The sequence below is a fragment of the Acanthopagrus latus genome, chromosome 11, assembly GCF_904848185.1.
Source record: "Acanthopagrus latus isolate v.2019 chromosome 11, fAcaLat1.1, whole genome shotgun sequence".
Lineage (NCBI taxonomy): Eukaryota > Metazoa > Chordata > Actinopteri > Spariformes > Sparidae > Acanthopagrus > Acanthopagrus latus.
Window position 1 is genome coordinate 1,492,446 of NC_051049.1, and position 25,502 is coordinate 1,517,947.

The 25,502-nt window shown below is 43.4% G+C and overlaps 1 protein-coding gene across 15 annotated transcripts in view; it reads right to left on the reverse strand.

Annotated features, from left to right (window-relative positions):
• Positions 1 to 25,502, reverse strand: part of mast2 (microtubule associated serine/threonine kinase 2) — a 153,306-nt gene that overhangs the window by 21,029 nt on the left and 106,775 nt on the right. For 8 of the 15 annotated variants that reach the window (XM_037113413.1, XM_037113412.1, XM_037113411.1 and 5 more), the window contains 6 exons: positions 19,915 to 20,006; positions 12,374 to 12,449; positions 10,596 to 10,616; positions 9,580 to 9,658; positions 8,126 to 8,280; positions 523 to 598 (listed from right to left, as the gene is read on the reverse strand). In XM_037113413.1, coding sequence (XP_036969308.1) covers positions 523 to 598; positions 8,126 to 8,280; positions 9,580 to 9,658; positions 10,596 to 10,616; positions 12,374 to 12,449; positions 19,915 to 20,006 — 499 coding nt within the window. The remainder of the gene's footprint in view (positions 1 to 522; positions 599 to 8,125; positions 8,281 to 9,579; positions 9,659 to 10,595; positions 10,617 to 12,373; positions 12,450 to 19,914; positions 20,007 to 25,502) is intronic. The other 7 variants (XM_037113415.1, XM_037113425.1, XM_037113419.1 and 4 more) reach the window with 3 other exon arrangements.

Genomic DNA, 25,502 nt, shown 5'->3' on the forward strand with positions numbered 1-25,502 from the left:
ACACATGGAGAGACCAAAAACTGCAGGTGCACAGATAAAAACATTTATCAGGGTAAATGAGCTCACACTGACACAGATGTTACCATATCATGCCAGGTGAGTCTGAGATGCTGAGAGCGTTACATTACATTACAGTGACCGAACATACTGCATTAAGTTTAATAGTGTTAAAGGGACAGTTCACCCAAAAATAAAATTGTTGCTGATGGAAAGTGAAGTAACTGGGAACTTGTTTTAAACACAGCTCGTCGAGCGTAATCCAAGTCTGAGATCCAAAAATTGATCTGGAAAAACCTCATTTAAACCCTTTGACGGATCACAATTTTCAGGTGAACTGTTCCTTTAAGACACCAGCTTCACTCCAGCTAGTTAGATTTCAACTGGAGGTGGAAATGCGTCTTAATCTTTCTTGTGATTTCAGTCACATATTTTCAAAACACATGATTAAGGAAAAAAACAGGAAGTGTGTGTGTGTGTGTGTGTGTGTGTGTGTGTGTGTGTGTGTGTGTGTGCAGTACAAACCTTGGGGAACCTCTCCTTGTACACATGGTTCATCATCACGATCTCGTGGTCGAAGGAGATCGGCGAGCGTCCGGGACTGAAACCAAACAGACACACAAATACAGATGAGTGAGCGCTTCGTGATGCACATGTGTTAGTTACAACCACTTGTTGCACAGAGATAAATACGTCTGATGTAATTTAATCCACCAGTGGAAACAGATGCTTCCACCTCCATGTTGACTACATCATTAAAACTTAGAAGAACAAACAGCTGCATCAGAAGAGGCGGCTGCAGGTTAGCATAGCTGCTACAGCATCAGTTATTGTTGTATGTATTGAGAATTATTGCTTTAGAAATCAAAATATGAACACTTACATATTGTACCTGATGTCTAATGTGTCCTAAAACACTCCAACATGTGGCAACAAGTGTCTTCCTCAGTTTCACACCCAGATGTTTTAAACATGAACGTACTTAATGAAGCAGCAGTTACTCTGAGACATTATCAATACATTAAAGTGTTTTGAAACATGAGGAACAGAACCGAGCTTCTTTCTGAAAGATAAATCCAAAAACTTCACGTTCTTCCAACCATCTGGATAAAGTGACATTTTTAATGTGCTACCAAAGATTGTTTGGATCAGGATACAAAGCCCCAAAGACAGAAGCCAGAACTTGCTCGGCACATGATTTTAAATGCCATTGTCAGTGTTTCAAGGATTTTCTTTCAAATATCAAGAGATTTATCTTTCAGAAAAGCAGATGACTCTCTGTGACTCGATAAAAACTTCACAAGAGCAGCAGAACAAGAGCCAAGCAGAGAAACTTGACCAAACACTGAGCTTGAGAGAAGAGGAGGAGGAGGAGGAGGAGGAGGAGGAGGAGGAGGAGGTGCTGCCTGTTTCTGAGCTGCAGAGACACGAGTGAGCAGACTGGATGTGACAGACAGGACTGGTCAGGTCACCGGAGCACAGAGGGAATAAAAGCAGGATGGTGGTCACGCACACTAACGGGACCTCGGGGTCTTCATCATATGTGTGTCCTCCGCAGTGTAAACCGAGGACCATGACCACCTCTGGACTCACATGGCTGCACACACAGAGCGGCACAAAGGTAACGCCTCTGGAGACCAGCAGACCACCTGACCGTGTGTGTGTGTGTGTGTGTGTGTCAGTAATAACTGCCTCACTGCTCTGAGTGTCCGTCAGCTCTCGGGGGGTTTTTTCACGAGCTGACAGTCTGACAGTGACGTCTCCTTCAGTCCACACCGGCTCCAACAGAATATCAATCCGTCTGTCGTTCACTCAGTGGACTCCATCTTCTCTCCGTTTCCCTCCTCCTGGGACTCATCTCTTTTTTATTCCATCACACACCACCCCCCACCTCCAACCTCTCTCTACAATAAGACAAAATAGCGACAGCAGCAATATCCTTGACCTTTTCTGTGTCTCACTTTCAGGAGAATGAGGGAAAGACGACAGGTGACAGGCAGTGTGTGTGTGTGTGTTCGTGTGTGTGTGTGTGTGTGTGTGTGCGTGTGTGTGCGTGTGTGTGTACGTTATGGGAAGAAATATCATTCAAAGCAATTTTAGGCTTTGTTAGCCTGCTGTATTATTCATTGACTCCATTTATGACGGTAAACATCCCCGTCTAAATATTGCAGAAGTGTTTGGAACAGATAATCTCCATGTTCATAAAGAATCAGTATTTTAATTTTAACTTAGAATCTTCTGACGTCGGCTTGTTATCAGCATTTTTAGGAATCACAACTTGTTTTCTTGACATTAATTCCGTCCTGTTTTACAGGATTCTGACGTACGTGTTTAGAAAATGACTAAAACAAAGGATGCTACAGTTGGAGGGCTTTTCTCTCCATGACATGCATCATTTATTTTTATTTTGTGGAACCAAACTGCTCAGAAACTGAAGACAACTTTACTCTTTTCATTCAGATCTTTTCCCCTAATGGGACCAAAACATCGTTAACACAGTTCAATCAAAACTGATCAGCAGCGTGTGGGAATCTTATTTTTGATCCTTCAATATATCCACCACATCAGGATTTTCCCTGCCATTATAAGATTTAGGCTGCACAGCTGATTGAAATATTACTGAAATCCTGTGCAGCTGCAAATTTTTAATAAAGGTAAACTACGTGTCAAACAGAATTATAACGAATTACTGTAGAGCTGCAGGGATGTTCTGACCTGCAAGTGTTCTCATGATTGTTTGATAATTTACTGTAATGCAGCCTTAAAAACCAGGTAAAGACAACACACACGACATATTGTAATATAATGATATCTATATATCGTCTCATATATCAATAATGTTATAATATCGATATATGCCCGGCCCTGTACAACATAATGTAAAATACATGGATACAGATTAAATAATGAGCCTAAAATCATCAAATAATTCCAATAAATACTATAATAAAATAAAACTGAATACAGAAAAATTCCGAAAGAGAGTGAGGGGACAGAAGGTGAGGTCAAAATATGAATTTGGGGCTCCAGATGTCTGTATGAGTCATCGGTAGATGCACACACACACACACACACACACACACACACACACACACACACACACACACACACACACACACACACACACGTGACCGGTGCGATGAGGTAATGTTTTCTAAGTCATCCATCGGCAGCTCAAAGTCCAATTACCAGCCTAATAGGAATGAGACCAGCCTGAACGTGACATATGAGCTCAACGTCATGATGCTGTTTATCATCAGGACACACACATGGTGACAGGTAACACACACACACACACACACACACACACACACACACACACACACACACACACACACACACACAGTACTGCGCTTCCACTTTTCTTTTGTTTTAAGCTTCTTTGTTTGGATTTAATTCTGCATTTCTGACATGCTTTTAATGTGAAAAGAATGCAGGAAGTGTTTTCACTGCCGGTCTCTGACCCAACACGGAGCATTAAGGACATGTGTGAATAATAACATTAAAAATTCCTGATTTTATAGAGAGAGTTCTTTGTAAATCTGGTGAAGTGACCCTTTAAACAAAACGAGCCTGAGCTGAGCGCCCACACACAGACTGAACTCCTCCACCTTCAACTCTAAAACTCTCCTTTCATGTTCGCCTGTCTTGAAAAAGAAAAATCAATCAGAGCGGTCGGCTCTGCCAGCAGGCTCAGTAATTAAAGGTTAGCCTTGACAGAGACGGATTCAGAGCCAGAGGCGGTTATGTACATTCTTTAATTTTCACAGAATATCTTCTTCTTCTCCTCTCTGTTATTCCTCCTGTGTGCTCGTGGCTCTGAGAAGCCTTTTATTAAAATAAAGCTTTCCGTCAGAGCGAGCTGCGGTGGAGGTCGAACTGAAATCCCCGGGATGAATAACACAGGAACGCCAGACAAAGGCTAATTACAACACGGCTATATTTCTACTGTAATGGGAAATAAAAACTGCCTCGCAGCAATCCCTGCAAAAAACGCCTTTGTCATTATTTTGAGAAACGACCTTGGAGACGAGGCTTCGGAGGAAGTTGCGGGAGAATTCTTTTATTTTAATGTGAGGCTGAAAGTTCAGAAGTTACAACTGTGAGAAGGAGAGAAAACATTTATGAAATATAAGACAAAATGTGAAATGTTCTGCCCGAGGGACTGGGATAATTAAAACATTAGAGCGTGTTCTTCTTTTCCAGCTAAGTGGTGATGTCACACATGACAAAAGGCACTCAAAATGCAAAAGAGCGTATTGGTAGAGAGGGTAATTGAAGTAAATCAGACGAGACAGCGAATCGGATGGTGACGGTGAGGCGGGAGGGAGACGGAGGTGAGGAGGGGGGAGAGAGTCGGTGAGAGAGAGAAAAATAACATTGATGCTCCACAACTGAGGCGGGAGACTCGGGGAAATGAGAGGCCTAATTGAGCGTGACAGAGAGCCGGGCAGGACGGGATGGGATGAGGTGTGTGTGTGTGTGTGTGTGTGTGTGTGTGTGTGTGTGTGTGTGTGAAATGAGCGTTGTGATTGTATGTGTGAAACCTCAACATCCCCTGATGAGATTCATGATTCCACTGAAAACGTTGTAGCAAAAATCACCCAAAGCCAAAGTGTTGGTCAGGAGGCAGAAATACCAGACCTCTGTGTGAAAACAGCTGATTTAAGAGACAAACTTACATCCACTTACATGTCATGTGAACTCAACACTTCCTCCATGTCTACCTGTCAGTACCTCTCTGCTCCTCTGTGTTCTTCATATTGACAGAGATTATTATATTATTATATTTTTCAGCGTTGAGCTGCAGTCAATGAAACTCAACATGACATTTAAAGTCTGGACCGGACCTGGGAAGATTCTGCCCTCAACAACTAAGCGCTTTTATTGTGAAATATCGCTGCAGGAAGTGCTGATGTTGACTGACAGCAGCTTAATGAGTAGAAAACACTGATGTAAGTTCTCTACTGAGAGAGAAAAGTTTTAAATGACCTGAAACAAATCTTTCTGTTTAATACTGAAACATGACATCATCAGCGCTAAAGTTCAAATAAGGTCCAAAATCTTAGTAGTTAATTAATTTTTAAATATCGTTTTTAGCAACAGATTAAAATTAGTTCTGTTTCTGTTATCTAACTTTTAATCCATTTATTTAGGTGCCACTGTGTAGTTTGTTTTAAGGATTTTTGTGACTTGTTTATTTTTATGATTTATGTCATTATAACTGTGTTTGACTGCACAAAAGACATTTACATTTAGCAGACGCTTTTGTTCTAAACAACTTACAATAAAGACTTCTCTGAGTTCTCACTACTTCTAACCATGATTGTACAGTTTCCATAGAGGTGAAGGAAATATACACTGCAGAGAACAACAAGCCTGCAGCGAGTCAAAAAAAGTGAGCGGAGGAAAAAAGAAATCATCCTGAAACTTCTTTGGGATCAGGTGGTCAACGATGATGACACCTGAGATAATTTAATGATACAGATTCTGATATTCTGGGATTAAAACATGAACTAGAGTGTCTCTCTGTTGTCCATCGTCTCCTCCGCCATGATTTCTCAAATAACTCTCTAACTGGCGTCTTCTTCTCTTTTTTATTTATCATTTTAATGCCGGCAGCAGAGTGTCAGGCTGTGTTACAGCCACCGACCACGAAAAATATGGAGATGCAGAGGAACTGAAATGATTAAGGAGGCGCTGGATAATTACACATTATTATGTTCTGTGTATAATTATCACTATATGAATATTTAATTTGTGAATATTACAGTTATTATCAATAAGGAGGTATGTTGTGATACATCTAGCTTGAAAACACCACATGGAGAAGCGGTTTTGTGTATATGACCTGATTACTGGTATATGTGAATACAATATGCAGCAACTGAAGCCGGTAACAGAAGCATGGAGAGTGATGGAGGAGTGGATAGACAGACAGAGAGACAGAGAGAGAGACAGAGAGAGAGAGAGAGAGACAGAGAGAGAGAGAGAGAGAGAGAGAGACAGAGACAGAGAGAGAGAGAGACAGAGAGAGACAGAGAGACAGAGAGAGAGAGAGAGAGACAGAGAGAGAGAGACAGAGAGAGAGAGAGAGAGAGAGAGAGAGAGAGAGAGAGAGAGAGAGACAGAGAGACAGAGAGAGAGAGAGACAGAGAGAGAGAGAGACAGAGAGAGAGAGAGAGAGACAGAGAGAGAGACAGAGAGAGAGACAGACAGAGAGAGAGAGAGAGAGAAAGACAGAGAGAGAGAGAGAGAGAGAAAGACAGAGAGAGAGAGAGAGAGAGAGGGAGAGAGAGACGGGCAGACGGGGAGATGAGCGGTAATAGATGCAATGAAGAAACCAGAAAGAAGAAAAGCTGTTAAATGATAAAAAGGTGCCCGTCATCACTCACAGCAGAGTCATAAAATTAGCATATAATTACACTCGGCGCCTCGCTCTCATTCGCTGGCTCTCTCTCCAGCACCGACTCGCTCCTCCTGGGTCCGATCATCATCTCTCCTCTGCTCCACAGTCTGTCTCACTCACCACATCTTCAGATCGCAGTACATTTTCTTCACATTAGGGAACTTCTGCAGGGTATTCTATCAACTTGGAAGTGGACCCACACTGAACCGAACCCTAATCCTCCGTCTGCCTCTCAGCTCTCTGCTGGTTATTTATCTGGACTCGCAGACAGTCTGCAGACTGCTCGCTAAGAGCTTTTTAATGACACTCGCTGCTGGTGGACTAATATGATGTCGGGCCTTCCACTGGGGCTCATCCACCCGGCACGAGAGGGGGGCGACTGGTGACTAAAGAACCAACACTTCTCAAAGTCACCTCCATTTACCTGCTCACAGGCTACATCATCTCTTTAATCACAGCACTTCACTTCTGTGTGCTTTTAGGATATTTTCGATAAAAGCAGGAACAATTTGCAACGTGTCATTCTTCCTGTTTTTAACTCTGTACGAAAATCATCTTTAACCTCGTCACGATTTCCATTTCTGTTTTCCGGAAAGGACAAGGTCATATATCAACTACCACACACACACGCACACACACACACGCACACACACACACACACACACACACACACACACACACACACACACACACACACACACACACACACACAGACAGACCTTGACATCAATCAACAAACACAGTGGGACTCTAATCAGATCCGCACCATGCAACTCTGTGTCGCCTTCTTTCATCTCAGAGGATGAAAGAATTCAATATCTGTGTGTAACCGAACAGAGATGAAGATGAGGAGGACGCTGCTGAGACAAAAAGATGGAGGTGAGATAACAAGTGTGGGAGAACACTATTCAAACGAAGTCAGCTTTGGGAGGGATGACATGGAGAGGTAGAAACAGAGACGGAGAATCGTGAAAAGAAGTTTAAGATGAAGATGGACGACACAGACGGGCAACTGGGTGGACAGCTGAGTTTCTACTCACTCCAGCCGTCACAGACGTGTCAGAGTTCGACCTTTCTGAAGGATCAAACAAACAGACAGCCGAGGGCATCGAGGTTTGCTCATGTCTTAATATCATCATTTCTATTGATACCATAAATGGCACATCTAATAATGATACAAGATCAAAAACAGACAAAAATCAGAGAAGAGGGAGAAAAAGAAGAAGAGAAGGTTTCAGTAGTTGGAGGATTTCTGATATTTAAGAGGGAACCTGTTCCTCGATCAGTGACAGCAAACGTGTGATCACACACGATTGGACGAACCTATCGACAGCTCTTCAAATCAATTGTGTAATGAAGGAGAAGCATCTGAAGAGAAGTCAGCACAGCAGCAAAGTGGAATTTGTTTGTGGGGAACGAGTCTAAGGAACAAGAAACAACAGCGTTGCTAACTTCTTATATTGGATATATTTATCACTGCTGAGGGAATCAAGAGTCCAGGTCGAGTCCTGACGACACTCGTCAGTCCAGAGGAGAACTGCGTCTGCAGGTGAGCTTCTGTGCTTCAAATTCACTCGGCTGTAACTTCATATTTTTATGCTGTTCTCGCAGCAGCCCTGAGCTGTGCTGGTTCCTGCTCGCTGCAGACACACAGACGGAGGTTTGTGGTGTTTGTCTGTGTGGGTGTTTGTGAAGTGTAACCTCCGACAGAGCTCCTACCTGAGGCTGCGGGAGCGCGGTCTCATGGCGGGGGAGCGGCGTCCCTCCTCGTCCGTGATGCTCTCGGAGCTGAAGTGTTTGGTGAGGAAGTGCAGCTCGTCCGGCGTGGGCTGGAAGGGCAGCTGGTGCAGCTTCTCCTGAGATGAACAGGAGGACTGTGAGAGGAGGAGCACAGAGGGAGCACAGATTACAACCAGCACTGGAGCTACTGCGGGGTGAGGCTGGAGCGGGGCTGAGACCAGGGCCAGTCTGGGCCAGTCCGGGCCGGGCCAGTCTGGGCCAGGTGAGTTAGTTACAGGACAGGATAGGTGACATTTAGATCTGGAGCTACTGGGTCAGTCTGGGCGTGTTTTTTTTCAGAATTTTGAGGCCTACAGAACGATTATTTAAAAAGAGACGTTGTTTATAACTTTTTTTGCCACACAGATTCGAGGTCAAAGGAGATGAGTTACACAGCAGCTCTGGATCCACTTCAACTCCTTGATTGAACATGTTTGGAGTGAACGCTGGGCCAGCACCGTCTGAGAAAACGGTTGCTGCCACCCAGAAATGCAGAGCTGAACTCGTCCAACATCTGTCATATTCACCTGATGTGGCACCTGCAGATTACTACCTCCTCCCAGGATGATGGAGGAGGAGGAAGAGAAGACTCTTTTGTATAATAGCCGTGCTAGATTTTCTGAAAGGCGTGACGGTCTTTGTTTCTTTTTCTTGTGAGATAAACTAAATCAGTTCCTGTTAAATGACCCAGATTTGTTGTCCACTCTAATACTGACAGTAGGTAATGTATTTAAAATGACTATAATTCAGCCTGCACGTCCAAAATGCACATTGGGTTAATATAAAGATTTTAAAGCTGTGGTTGTCTATGTGCAAATGGAAACACATATGTTTTAACCTACTGTACATGTTCAGATGTCTGTAAATATTTCTGGACACTGAGGGAAGTCCTTTTCATCCTTTTCCGTAATAACTAGACTGAAATAAGTGCCTGTCCGGTGTAAGTACAGTGAGCTGGCAGTCTGGATGTTGGAGTTAAGAGCTCACACAGCTGGTTAACTCTGCTCGCTGCCTTTGAAGCATGCTGAGTCTCATTCTACAGGCGGCAGGTACAGAGAAACTGCACACCGGGGTATCAAGAGGGGAGATGAAGGAACAGCAGAAGGCAGAGGAGGAGGAGAGGGATCGGACCAGAGGGACTGTTGATGTGTCCCTGGGAAGGAAAAGAGGAAACTGAAGGGAAACAGACCAGGAAGTAGAAGTACACCTGAGGGCATCAGAGGGGAGGAAGAAAAAGGAAGCGCATCACAGCTGAGGGAGGGTTGTTGGCTTGTTGCTTTGCAGTAAAGTCGGCGGGAGCAGAAAGCATTTATCTCGGTGTGTTTGGGGAGAATCCACAGATCATCATAGAATATATACAGTCACACGCAGAGACACAGAGAAAAGATATTTACCGAAACAGTGGAGCTGGGAGTGTTGGTGCCATATCCGGAGGAAGGCAGCGAGGCCAGAGACCAGCGTCTGCCGTCAGTCCTGCAGGAGAGACAGAGACACATCAAGACATCCATCCCTTAATATTTAAACACATATTCTGTGACAGACATATCACGGAGACGCAGCACCATCACATACAGCAAAACAACAATTCAGCTGAAGGAGGGAAAATGCAAACATGAGGAGTGAACATGGAGTCAAAGAGCAGGTGAAGCCACGAGGAGTCAGCAGCCGACAGCCACCGGATCATTCAGAACAACTCGTCTAGAACCTCACAGCTCATTTCACTGAACACAATCCTGTAAAATACTTCCACTTTATTAGTTATTCATATTTTGATGTCTGTAGATATTGTGCAACAACTACACAAAGTATAAGGAATCACAAACTTCCAAAATTCATACACATAAGAGTATTTGGAGTATTTTAGAGGATTATCCTGTAGGAGGTTTCAACATGATTTTTCTTTTCTGGGACGGGTTCTGAGCTCTGGGTGAGTCGGCATGGACTCACAGACAGCTGCATGTTACACTGTCCAACACCTGTTGGATCTGGTTTATTAAGATGTATGTCAGCTGCATTTTTGTTTTTGAGTAAAGACCAAAAACAAAAACGTGTTAGTTCATCTCTGAGCTCCTTCTGTCATGAAGCTTTATGGCAGACAGTGAGACAATGTTAAACATATTTAGGGTTGTTTTTTGGACAATAAGAGAATGTTTAATATCAGCACCCTTCGTTCCCCACATCTGGATCCCAAACAGTGAGCAGACATTTTATTTTTGTCTCAGCTGAAGACACCGTTCCTCTTTTAAACCTGATTCGAGTACAGAGTGTACTGCAGTAGAAGTGGAAACCCTGCAGGGGACATGCTGAAGTCATTCAGAGCGTGAGGACTCAGCCATGCAGGACGGAGGGCAGGAAGGTGGCGGCAGGAAGAGGAAGGAAAAAGGGTCAAAGGTCAAAACTGGGAGGTTACCTGTCAGCCCTGTGTCCGTGACTGTGAGGGAGACAAGACAGTGGGTTTCTTTTTATAGCTGTTAGCAGCTGTCAGTGAGACAGTCTCACACACACACACACACACACACACACACACACACACACACACACACACACACACACACACACACACGTCCGAGTCCTTACAACTCAGGTTTTTGATGTTTTAACAGTTACAGGTCAGGAGGTATGAGAAAATGTTTTATACGACCCAGCTGAGCCGGCAGCAGGCAAACACTAAAAGATATCAATTTCTATAGTCATCAGTCTGATAATTATTATCTTGATTGACTGATAATTTTTTTCGTCTACAAAATTTCAAAAATTTGTCAAAATGCTCATCGAGAATTTTTCAGAGCCAAATAAAGAAAATAACTTAAAGAAATGTGACTTCTGCTGCTCTGTAGAATAACAAGGTGTTGTAAGATATTTTTATTCTCTTCAAACAGGCTTTAGATACAGTTATTTTCCAAGAAAGCCGATATGAGATGTTTTTCCATTGTTAGGAACAAAAACCAAACTGAAGATTAATAATGTTTCTAACTGGGGAGGAAAAAACAAACCAGTCTGTTCCGTCATCATCACACTTTTTCCTTTACATTTTTAAAACGTCTGTTTGAGCCTCACATGAATTTCCTACATGTAAGACGACGCCTGACATCTTTTCCTCACAGAAAACGGAAACTAAGAGGCAGCCGGATGAATGATCTGTCGTATCAGCCTTCACCACATGGTGTCGCTGCTGCCCTGGTGTCTGCTGTGCAGCCGCAGCTCTGAGGTCAGCGGTCGGACAGAGACGGATTTTCAGATTCAGATCAACATTGATGCATCTTTTGGCTGCTGCACGGCCTCCACACTCTGTTAAATGATGTCGTCATGGAAATGGCTCCGGGGCACAGTGCGACAGATGACGTGTGTTACCATGGAAACATCATCAGCTTAATGAAGATTTAACAGGCTGTCGTTTGATTTTACTGAACTTTTATAATATCTCTTTATTTAATTTATTATCTTGGATTATAAATCGCACACACGTGCCTCAACATGCGTGAATCTGTCACAGATGCATGCAGACATGCTCACACACACACACACACACACACACACACACACACACACACACACACACACACACACACACACACACACACACTCTCTCCCTTCTTCCCTCTCAGTAATTGCTATCTGAGCAGGGAACCCGACAGATAAGAGGTTTATTAATCCTGGTTTGACTGACAGCTTCACAGTGATCATCTCGCTCCTCATCAGCTCACACACCATCATCATCATCATCATCATCCTCGCCGTCAGCAGCAGCAGCTCAGCTCTCAAAGCGTCGAAGTCACTGAACCACTTCAACAAGATATCGACATTAAAAGCTCGAGTGCGGCTCGTCCGTGCTGGCTTCAGTTTCTTCCCTTCCTGTCTGATTGCAGTGATTCATTGTCACCATGAGTGAAACTGTTAACTTCACTGTTAAACACGTTGAACTGTGAAGTGACCTGCTGCTTGAGATTAAAGACTTCCTCCAGACTGACGAGGCTGCTCACAAGAAAAGAGCCGCCCATCATTTAAAACTGTTTCATGTGAAGCATATAAACAGAGTTTTCTCCAGGACTTTAGAAACATTGAGTTCAACTAGGTTTAAACATTACTGATTTTTTCTTTAATCCTGCCTGCTGTACATGATGCATCCATCTTTTCCAGGTGTGACCCTGTAACACACCTCCACATGTGGCATCATACTGTGTGTCTCACCTGCGTGCAGGAACGAAGGAGAAGTGTGCAGCCGTGTTGGGGGAGAAGTTGCGAGGGCTGTCCAGCGGGCTGGTACCTGACAGACAACACAGCAGGAAACACAAAACAAATAATATGTCAGCACAGGAAACAGAGACGCTGCTGAACACACATCATCTGTTCCTGCTGATCAGGTGATACATTCAGTTATGATCTAATACTGTACAACACCAAGATTAACCTGTGAAGGGCTTTAGTCCAGTGATGAGCTTTGACTCAATGCAAACACACATAACTGAGTGAAAAGGGAAGACAAACAACTGAAGTGTTTCGACTTGTTGAGGCCTAGAAGAAGAACAATGGAGGGAGGATAAAGGAATAAGTCACGAGCAGAATGAGTGAACGAGGATGTAAAAGGAGCGTTAACGGAGGCAGGAGAAGACGCTCGAGTGACGAGGATGAATTAAACTGCGAGACGAAAATAAGAGAAAGAGACTGCGCAAAAGACGGAGATGGACACAGATGGAGTGTCTCATTAAGGTGAACAGGAGCTGAGAGGAAGGTGGAGAAAGATAAGCGGGCTGATTAATAATGGAGATGATAGTCTCCTCCATCCACAGACACAAGAGCAGAAACTGTGTTTACACTTCAAGACTGGAGAGATTCAGACACGAGTGAGAACAGCTTCAGAGAGGAGAGAGGCGGACGGAAGAGACAAAACTACTCTACTGTTTTACAGAATCATAGATTCATATACATGGTAAACGATAGCGCTAGCAATCCTGATTAGCGCCGAAAAGAAATGTTGTACATGACAGAGATTTATTTCTCCTCAGTTAACACGACTCGTGAGCCAGCAGGTGAAGACAAAGAGCAGTGATGCCTTATTACAAAAATCCCTTTCTTTGTATTAATCACAGCTGTGGGTCGATGTTTCTTAAGAACATTAACAAGTTGTTATTCTGCAGGATCACTGCTAACACTGGCAGGAGAGATGTGTGTTACTACTGACGGGCTGGAACAGCAAACTCATCAACAACAACAGAATAACAGAACCACAGCGTCACACTGATTAATAACGTGAAGTCCAACAGTATTTCAGTCTCACCGCCACTGTGTGTTTCAGTGAGGTTCAACACAGAAACATCATAAAACATCTGCTGTGGAGGCGACACCCAGAAAACAGACGACGCTCGTCTGAATAAACCTTCAGAGTATTTAATAAGCAGACTGACACGTCCATACATAAACACACAGCAGAGCGGATACCGAGATTCAAGGCCGGTCTATTCGCAGGGAACCTGAAGTGTCGGTGTGTGACCAATAATTCAAGTGAGGGAGACGACGAGGGTGACACACACACACACACACACACACACACACAGATGGATATGAGACAGATTGCTGCCGGCCTCAGAAACAGGAGCAGATATTAAGTAGTCGGACATTTCCACATCAATTATGCATTTTCCTCAGCAGCAGCTCGTCTGGACGGAGCAGAGAACTCAAATATTAATACCAGCATTTGCCTTCTGTCAGATCGGGAATCTCCGTCTCCGTCTGCAGCCGGAGAGCAGAACGTGTGCGCACACACTCCAGTGAACATGTGTGTCATTAGTCAAACAGGAGCTTGTTAGTGTCCGTCGCGCTCGTGTGAAATGTCTCATAAAGACGGCGTGTGGTGTCACAGTTACAGTTAAGAGTCGGCGCTCTGTCACACTTCAGCGCTCCGACCGCGAGGCCGGACCATCAGTCAGTAAAAGGCTCGCTCACAGACGGGACGATCCATCTCTCTGTGTAAAGACCAATCACACTCAAGGATTCTCAGATATATTCGCACAATAAGGCGTCTGTGCTCTCAGGTGTGTGACGTGAGCTCGAGGCTTCTGGGATCTTTGTGTCCCAAACCATCCTGGTTTTAGTCCGATACTTCATTTTACGGCCGAAAGGATTCAAAGATCGATCAATTTAACTGATGACCGAATAAATCACCAACTGTTCTGAGAAGAAACACTAAATATCTGCTGGTGTGAAAAGTTGTCCTCAGCGGCTGGTGATTAATAAAACTGATTTCTCTCCTGTGTTAAATGATGTAAAGGGGCAATATGCAACTTTTTTTTCTGACGTAAATACTAAAATTCTCAGCAGTGTGACTGCTGTTAAAAAATGACACCATACCCGTAGAGACGAGCTCTCAATCACCTTCACTTCCACGATGATATTCTGTCTGAGAAAAGTCGAACTGTGGCACAAAGGAAGCGAGTCTGCCATCATGCAAATACAACAGGAGGTGGAATTAGTTACTACTTTGTTCTTTGTTTGCTTTTGCCTCTTGGATTTCTCCTGTTTCGTTATTTCTCACCAGCTAATTACTTGCCACCCTGTGTGTCTGCATTTGGTTCCGTTCGTTTAACCACAATACTTAATCTATAACATTACATGATTATTTACTGTTTGAATATTGATGTTGTTGTACTAAAACTGCAAAGTACCTATCAGGTGAAGTTAAAAAGGCAGAAAATAGGAATACTCCAGTAAAATGCATAAAAATAGCAATGTGTTCTCAGCTGACAGTTTGTTTGCTTGTTACCTGCCTTTTTATTTGATGCCCCGCTGACCTGTGATCAGTCACTGGTGTCGGCCATCATACAGAACAAGCAGCCGGATGCCGACACAGGTCACTGAGATCAGCACCGAGCTGACAGGAAGCAAAACGCCTCATTTCTACCACAAACAACAGGGTCCAGACAGACTCAAAATCAAACCACTGAAAATACTTTCCTCCTTTTGTCAGGTGGAAAAAAAATCACTGTGTGGATTTTATGTTGAAAGTAAACAAAGAAGTTAAATGAAATGTAAATCTCAGCCGAGAGCACCTGGCAGGCGGTCTCATCACAACAGGTACAGAAGCTGCTTTGCTGTCACATTTGTGAAGGGTTCACGCTGCGAGCTGCAGTGACAGTGACCTACTTTAGCGAAGACAGAGAAACACAGCAGCGTATGAGATACATGCAAATGTAATATCTGCTTTGTGCCTCTTCAGTCTCGCTGCCTCGCTGCCTCTCCAGGGAGAGTGTGGTCGGGATAACAAAACACAGCTATAATTGGGGAGGGGGCGGAGAGAAAAAATACAAAAAAAGATTGTGTTTCCTCTGGAGTGTGTGACAAGAAACTGAATAAGAGAAAAGCTTGAGACCCTGCTGTCTTTCTTTTTGTCCTTCATTACGATCACAAAGACAGGCGCAGGATTGTTTGACAGGATTCATCAGAAGTCAGAGCACACGGAGCTGCCAATCATCGGCTGGCATTTGCCAAATAACAGCTCAGTGTCAGCCGGGAGGAGAGAGATGAGGTCAGGGCGGGGAGGAAGGAGGAGAGAGAGAGAAGATGTTGAAAAGAGGAACAGAATGGAATAGAGAAGAAAATGAGAGAAGGCGTTATGGAGATGACGAGCCAGAAAAGGAGATGAGAGCGGAAACGAGGGATTTATGCCGACTTTCAACATTTAATAAAAGTCATTTTTTTTTGAAGAGGACCGGTCCTCATCAGCCCCTCAGGATATCAGACTTCAGACAAATCTACATTGATTAGCAGTTAAATGGCTGTATGATTGAAACCATGATGAAATTCATGATTAGGGCCGGAGCAAAGGATTGAGAGGAAAAGAAGAAGAAAAAAGCAATCATCTGCGTATTAAGATGGTGTCGGGGAATGAAGGGAAGGGTTTAATGGCCTCCAGTGGAGAATATTAATCAGTAGAGTAGCAGGCAGCAGTGAGATACCACGGCCTCAGCTTAGACCAGATTAAGATTGCTGTGAAGGTTGATCTCAAAATTAGCAGACGAACATCATCCAAAGATTTACGGCTCAACAGAAAGAGCTTAAAAATCAGTATTTTACTGTTCAGGAGCTTCTGAAGCAACAGGAGAGAAAATTACAGCACAGCGACGTTAATTAGCGATTTTTAATTAGCGGCGTGTTTATTTCCTCGACAGGGTCCGGGACACAAAAAAAGACGGGACTGTGAGGTCGACCGCGACGCTGGTTTTTAGTGTTACCATAGCAACACAGCTGCCACAGCACTATGGTGGCAGGATGGAGAGAAAAGGAGGAAGAGAAAAAAGGACGGAGCGAGAGAACAGTGGAGTGTCTGACGACAGTAACCGACAACCCCACCTGAGTGACTCTCACACCTGGATCTGTCTCCATCTCTACAACTGAAGCTGACCACTGTTTTCATTATTGATTAAGTCAATTATTTGTCTGGATAATTAAAAAAATCAGGACACCTGAGACAAGACTTGTGTTTTTCAATGAGCTTGTTATTAACCTCAGGTACAGATCTACTGCACATTTCGGAATAATCACGTCTGATTAATGTTTCTTTTACTGTGATGACTTTTGGCATGTTCGCCTTGATCGGATGGCGTAAAGAGTAGAGACAGGAGACGAGGGCAGAGGAACGACAGGTTCGACCTGCAACAAGGTGCCGGGATGGAATTGAATGGGACGTTGTGGTTATTAGATCTGTGAGCCATCAGGAAGCCACACATTCAACATTTATTATGTTTAATTAGATATTTGAAGGATTATGTGAAGGTATTCAGGTCCCGTGGGCCAAATGTGGCCTGTTGTAAGGTAACGTGGTAAGTATGTAAGAGATACAAGATAACGATGATGCTTCTACATGTTTAGTTCTGTAAAACTGCTCTTTAAAGGTGCAGTACGCAGGATCTAGCAGTGAGGCTGCCTTGCCTCATCTTTGCTCTTAAGATATAAAAGGCTCATTGACACAAACATAGTTTCTGCTAATTATACATTAATGTAAACATAATCAAGAATATTCATTCTAAATCTTACACACTGGACCTTCTTAATGCTCAGGATCCTGAATTATTAACAAGTTTTCAAAATCTAAGCTTGACAGGTAAAGTGTCACTTTGCGCAGGAAGTCCGTCAATCAGCTGAACGTCTGATCGTCTTAACGTGTTTGGCCCTGCAGGAGATAAACTTCAGGAGCCCGTCACCTAAAAAATCTATAGTTACAGAATGAAGGCGTTAAATGAGACGGCTCACAGCAGCCACATCACATCCAGCTGATATTCAATCAATCTTTCCAGCCTCTTCCATCACACGAGGAGCTGAAACAAACTGCTGCAACTTATTTTACTTTTAAGAAAGACGACTATCGATGACCCACCCATCGGTTTATAAGGAAGCCTCATCCAGATCCACACTTTAATATTTTGTGTTTGTGCTTTGTGTGTGTGTGTCTGACAGGTCTGCCAGTTTCATTATTTCCTGAACAGGAAATGAGACGACTGTCTGTCAGCGGAGCACAAACACACACCAGCTCTCTCTCTGATAGTCAGATGTAATTGTCGATATTTCACCATCTCTCCATCTTTCACATCCATCCTGCCGTCTTTCTCTCCTCCCGCTCAGTCACTGTCACCGATCCATTTTTATTTCGTCCCTCCAATCTATATTTCGTCTCTGCAGCCCCCCTCCCCCCCTTCAGTCTCCATCAATCAATATCACTATTATTCATCTCTCACTCTTTACATCTACAGGAGGGGGTGGGGTTGGTCGGGGTCCGGGGGTGGATTTTCGGAGGTTTTGTGTGCTTGTCTAACAGGCTGTCAAGCGTGTTCGACAAAAATCCTGTCAGCACGCACTTCATCTGTCACCACACACACACACACACACACACACACACACACACACACACACACACACACAGAACATGTGCCGACACTCTCACCAGGTCTGAGATGAGCCATTTATTTGATCTGTTGTTTCTGTTAAATAAATTATAAAATGTAAAACTCATTTAGTTTTCTAGAGCTCAACGTGACGTCTTCAAATCACTTGTTTTTGTACAATGAACATAAAACAACCAAGATATTAAGTTCCAAATCAGGCTGGAAATCAGATTTTTTTTTTTTTGCCCCTTTTAACTTTAATTGATTATGTAAAAATTATGCAACATTGTTGAGTTGAACAAGCAGACATCACTTGACCAACTGGAAAACAGGAAGCAGAGCCCAAACAATGCTGCTGCTTTAAGTCTGATATCAGCAACTAACGATTTATTTCATCGTCAATAAATCTGTCGATCCTTTTCTCAATGAGTCGATTATTTCCTGGTCTATAAAATGTTGAAGATGATGCCCATGATGATGTCCACAAATGTCTTGTTTTTGTCCAGAACCACAGACATTCAGTTTACTGTCATAGGAGAGGAAACAAACCAGAACATATTCACATTTAAGCTGAAATCAGAGAATTTGGAGGTCTCATTTCTTAGAAAATTACTCATTCATCATTGCAGCCCTCGTATGTTAAATATATAAAATAAATACAAATGTTTGGGTAAGAATCTACTGGGAATCATAACAGTGTGATCAGATTTATATCTGCGAGCTCAAAATCAGCCAGGTGTCAATACATCAATCAATCAACAGCCATGTGAGTATCAATCTGTCCGCAGCTGAGTTTATGTGATCTATTTACAGCAACATTCCCCATCAATCACCTCAAAAAGAGCAGATGTTGATAGTTTTATGATGTTCTATATTTACAGGGAAACAGTGCAACATGTCAGCAGCTGAGTCAAGTCTCCAGTTCATCTTCAGAGAACAGAAAACCAGTTTCATCGTAAAGGAATTTTAAAAAAAATCTGGATTTGGACTGTTTGTCTATCTGCACATTAATCCATGCAATCAAATATCCAGCTGTGCTGCGATCAGTACGCAGTCTGAGCTGGTAATTGAGATCTGCTGGTGTGTGATAGTAAACAACACGACTCCATGTAACACACCTCACCTGCTGTCACACACACACACCTTCCACCAGACGAGGAACGAATGAACATCGCTGCAGAAACAGTCGATACCTAATAATCACGATGTTGTTTTGGTTCGCAGATACTCAATTGATTTTTTTCTCTGCTTCCAATTTGGCCTTAAGACGATGTCATTCGGTTCACCTGTCCGTCTAACAACACAGTCCAGACTGAGTGGATGAATCACTGACAGCTGTGTTTATGTTGACCCAATATTCTAATAAGATCAAGAGGGCAGGTTTAACTTTGATAATCTGTTCAGGAGACTATTTGAGCCTAATACACATGTCAACACTTAATCTGAGTGTTTCTCTCCGTTCGCCTCACGTAACATGTTGAACGTCTCAATCATTAAAAGACAGAGTGAATGTATAAATAAACTGAAGGTTTAACAAAGTTATGAGAATAAAACCCAGCAGACTAAATGTTTCACAGTGGACAGAACCACCGTGCACATGTCAGAAAAGTTATATTTTGATAAAAAGCTTTGGAGCAAGTAAACAAATATTTTATCAGATCATGAGTTTAGCATCACTGTAAATAGCTGAGGTGGAACCTGTAATTAGACTAACAATAGAAATAAAGTCCTGGTGCTGCTGTATACAGTTAATACATCAGTGTGGTCTGACAGACTTCGAGGAAGCTCAACAAGGTGAAATTCATATAGTCTGAGGTGTCAGAGCCAGTACATACGTGTGTTTGGTGTGTGTGTTACCTGTGTGTCCATGCAGAGGTGAGTGTGGTCGCGGCAGTGTGGGGGAGGTGCTGGACGTCACAATCAGGCTCTTCCTGTTGCTCGTCCGACAGCTGAGGACAAAAACCAAACTCAGTGAATCCAAGTACATGTTTTAAAACAACAATGCGTCTGCAGAACATCTGGAAATTTGCAGTGAACCACACACAGATTTCAGACCACTGGCTTCTCTGAACGTCACCAAACCTTCTTCTAGTCACTTTTCTCCTCTCTGAGCTGTGAAGTCACACGTTATGAAAACACTCGTTCATCTCACGCGCTCTCATGAATGTCATTTGTACCGCTTCCAAAAATGGACGAGCGTCCCCTGCAGCCCTGCGTCACTAACAGCAGGTGTCCACTCTAACTGTCAGACACACATCAGATCACACATTAGACACACACACACACACACACACTCTTTCTGTCCTTCACACCAGAGGACAGAGATGACACAGAGACATCAGGACCACAGCTGTAATCATTCAGCACACAGCCGGCAGTCACAGCAACCCTTTTTTAGTTCAAAGACCACATTTCTCTGTATGCATATTTCCTGTGATGTTGAGGAATTGTTGGATATAATTTCACCTGCTTGCAGAGACACAACAGAGACACAGAGGAGATGAGGCACTCCAGCAGAACGATGTGAACACAGGGTACGGGAGCCCTGACTGGACAATTACTGTAATTTGTCATCGATCTTCAAGTGGAGACAACAGCAGCAATTCCAGGTTCCCTTTAAAGAATGACATTTTTAAGGATCAGTATGTAAGATCTGCCTCTAGCTGTCTGTGACTCATGGAAACAAAAGATGTGAATTAATGTGGGAACATTGGGGTACTTGTTATTATTGTTAAACGGCCTCTATTGATGAGAATCAGGAAAACTGTCACCGGTCCTGTTTTAAAGTCACAATCACTGTATTTATGTTTGAGGACTTCAATCTCCGAGTCACTCCAGACAGGAACAAATGGAATGCAGTGTCACCGTGAAAAAAATTAGGATTTAAACTGTTTTATGCAGTTTTATTCGAGCAAACTCTGATCTTTTATTTCTGCCGAGGTTCTTGATGCATCCATGAGAGAAACACAATGTAATTCCAGCAGGAACAATAAAAAGCATTCTATGTTTAGTCCAGAAATGATTCTCTGTCGGTAATTTAAGCTTTTCATTTTCACTGGAGAGTTCCATTAGAAAACGGCAATTCAGACTCCATCTCTAATGGCTGAACGGTCATTATGAATTTGATCCCGCAGTGAAATGGTTCAACTGCAGCTCCTCTCTTTACTGTGACGGCCGAGAGTGTGTGTGTGTGTAAAAAAAGATGCTGGTTGAGAAAAGAGCAATCTGCTTTAAAGCTGTGACATCTGTCCCCAGACAGAAGGGAAGAGGAGGAAATTAAGCAGCAGCCTTCACACCTAACAGCTCCAACACACCCACAGGTCAGGTCCTCCGTCTTTGTTGTTTGCTCTAAGCTCAGAGCGTCCGTAATGACTCGAGGCGAGACTCGTTTCGCTCAGAGGAAACAACAGATGGAAGTGGAGGCCGTGATGAGCCCTCCTGGTACACCGAGGTGACGTCTTTCTGAAGTAACACATTTCTACAGCTGCCACCTTTCAAGACCAAACACACAACCAGGTGTCATTATTATTTCAATTGTAAAACCACTTCGACTGAACTTCAGTGAATTATTCAACCAACCGCTGAGCTCACAACATCGTCTGTCTGGGATCCATTCAGCGTGTCTGTCCTGGTCATCGCATGTAACCCTGAATGTTCCTCTACGCTGATGATGACATCTTCTCAGTTAAACCTCTGCAGAGCTCTTTTTAAATCTGTTTCAAATGCAAACAAAACTACACTTATGTTGCAAGAAAAACACGTGAAGGCCATTTTTCAAAATCATCACTCTTGATGTTGCATGTGTTGATCAAGTCTATGTATGTAAATATTTACTTGAGCATTTAAACTCATCACAAACTGTTTGCAACACATATATAAACCAATAACAGATGAGTGAACCTGAAACGCTCTAACAGAATCAACATCATTTCAAAAACACCATATTTCCAGGAGAATGGAAAGATGTTGAGCAAAATTAAGAAGACACACAAATGTAAAAGCCAGTAATTTAAAAAATGTCTACGTGAAGCAATAGACACACACATGTTTGTGAGGCTCACCCCTCCTGCCTGTTAACAACTAACAGCATGTGTGTGTTCTGTTAATTGGCCCGTCACATCTGCTGGTTGTAATTACATAGCTGTGTGGTTGCTCCTGACAGGCCAAACCTGCCGGAATGATCACAAGACAGAGGAAGCGATTAGTGTGGAAATCTTCGTTACAGTTAAGTGATCAGGGAGACGTCTCAGTTTCAGGTTCGTCTCACTGTTGGTGTGCTGCTGTAGCTCTGTAACTGTGAGGACCAGGCACGCTGAGAGCTTTACTCCTTCCATCTGTTTCAGGCTCAAAATTTATAATCAACACTGGAACAAGGTTCAGGTAAAGGTGAGGGTCAGGGTAAATTATACTGTGTGTGTGTGTGTGTGTGTGTGTGTGCATACTAGTAAAGTTTAATTGTGTGCATGTGGGAATTATTAGTTGTTTGATCTATGGTACGTTTGTGTCTCATTCACATACCTGAAGAACAATTACTGCACGTATATGGCATGCTATGTGTGTGTGTGTGTGTGTGTGTGTGTGTGTGTGTGTCCTGCCATATGTTGGCACATGCAGCATCAGCAGTTTGAGCGTAGCATGTGGTCTACACACATAAACACACACAACTGTATGAAGGATGAGCTGCCATGTTGGATATCCACTGATGTGTGTTCAGGGAGTTTCTTACACACACACACGCACACACACACACACACACACACACACACACACACGGACACAGCATGCCATATACATGCAGTAAGTATTTGTCAGGTGTGTGAAGGTTCTAATACTATTAACCTTTTCCTCAGTTTTCCATGAGGCGTGATCGCTCACGGCACTAAGTGGCTTTGTGCACTGATTTTCAAAGAACTGCTAAAATCTGAAAAAAACGCGTGAATACCAGAGACAGACCGGTTATGCTCCACTGCAAGCAGAGCAAAAGGACACACAGAAGGAACAGAGAAGACAGAAAGTAATGAAGAAGGAAGAGAAAAATGAACAACCTTTAACAGAAGAGGACATGTAGATGACACTGGGAGCCTGCGGCACACCTCCAGTCCCACTGAGACTAAAGCACCGTTCAGCAGGTGTAGGTTAATTTACAGAGACCGTCTCAACTCCTGCTGCTGCTCACCGAGTAGTGAACAAAGCTCAGTTGCTGCCTTATGAATATGGATTATACATCTGAGCCTGTCTGAGGCATCAAATGCACTCAGGGAGAAAGAGACGGAGCTGAAGTGGGAGAAAGTTTGTAATAAAGTCTCCTGATGGTCGAAAGGTGTCAGAAGATGGTGCCACAAAGACCTCTTCACATTCTTCAACATCTTCATGACTATAAGTTGCCACAAACATCAACTCACTGTGTACTTCCACACACAAATGTACCGACCACAGCACAGCTTCTGACAGCGTGGTTTCTCCTCCTGCAGGCGAACATGTTTCCATTATGCAGAACTGACTGACGGCAACGTTTCTGAGGGACTGTGTGTGTGTGTGTGTGTGTGTTTGTGTGTGTGTTTATGTGTGTGTGTAGTGTGCTTTGCGTGCCTCTCGTCACCATCAAAGCTGCAGCCTGTCAGGTAACAGCACAGTGACTGAGTGCTGCAGGTGAACTGCTGCTGCTCAGTTTCATTACCTTCTCATGCTGCTGCAACATTTATAACCAAACCTCTGTAGAAACTGGTCACAGGAGTCTTTTATGTTTGCCGTTTTACCTTCTGTAGTTTTACGAGAAAGACAAAGACAAGCTCGCATCAGTAAATGGCAGAAATCAGAGTAGGAAAAGCAGCAGGTTTGTTTCAGTGTTTGCACGTGTGTGTTTGCTCGTGTTTACCTGCGATACGAGCGGCTGCATACGACCAGAGGATGTAATAACTCTGCCACAGTAAAACTCAGTAGACACACAGGTGAAGTGAACATACGGTGAGACAGTGGAAACTAGAGAGGAGCAAACAGCTGTGTGGGCGTCGAACTAACCCACCGACACACACAGTACACACAGACGGCTGACACACACACACACACATGCACACACAGACAGCAGGTGAGTGTATGTGGATAAGATCTACAGCTAAACTCATTTCCCACAGTCTATTCAATAACGTTGGTCTGAGGGTTACAGCCGACACAGGAAATCAATGTGACTCCACACGTGTGTGTGTGTGTGTGTGTGTGTGTTGTCTCCTGCTCTGCTGTCAGTTAAGTATCTACAGGCTTAACGCTCTTAGGGAGACGTAACTATACACATCTTCCTCTACATAAATCGATGTAAACCTGTTGCTAGTATAACAGCCTACATATAGAATTGTATTACTCTTTTTAAGAGAGCATGTTATTCTTTTTTCTGTTTTTCGGTTCTCTCTTCTTCAGGAAACGTCCTGATCACATTCAGGTGATCTGATGCGGCTGCAGACGGACTTCTAACGAGCATGGGAGAGAAGGATTTCACCCAAATACACGGGATTACCAAGAAAGGTGAGGATACTGAGAGATCAGACATTAAACTCTCATTTGTTCAAGCGGTCTGATGATGTCACACTCTGTATTGAGCAGGAAAGATTTTTTTAAACCTATTTTTTGGGCTACATCAATGAACTTTTTAGGAATTCAGGCTCCGTCGGGGGAACCTGGTCTTGTTAGCGTGTATTAACAGCCCCGGGGCGATGCCAAGATGGCTGCCGAGTGGCCAGATTTGCCTGAAAGGACTTTGGTTGTACTTTCTCCCTCCAGATTGATTCTGCTGACCCAGGTGACTGAACCAACGACCCTACAGTCACCACTGACTGAAGAACTGTGGCTCATTCTAATATCAGTATTTTAGTATTGATTAAAATTTAAATAACTTAACAGTTCCTGTTAACTTCATATGACTGATGTGTTTGTGTGTGTAAAAGTTCACTGGCTCTATTCCAGGCTGACAACAATCCTCCTTCTAAGTTTCATGGAAATCCGTTCGGTAGTTTTTGTGTAATCCTGCTGACAAACCAACCAACACATGGACAGAAGTAACTAAGCACCCAGTCAGTGATGGATGTGAGAGGACAGAGACGAGCAGGCTGTCGGGTGATACGTCATGTTGAGAAGCTGCGTTGTCTTCTGATCCAGAAATAACTGGAGAAGCACACATTGTTTGAGGCGCAGACACAGTGATGAGTTTGTCTTTCGCAGTGTGTTATCTAGAAATCAAAGTGGATGTTGCATAACACATACTTGTACTTTGATGATGACATAAAAATGCAAATACAGAAACTAAAAAAGGCAGTGAAACGTGGCGGACAGGGACCAGAGGACAAGACAAAAATAACTAAGTTTGACTGATCTGGGGACAGAAAATAGCAGGAGAAACGGTGGGAGGATCGATGCTGACTGTACCTTTCATCTGAATGTGAGAACCGGTGTTTAAA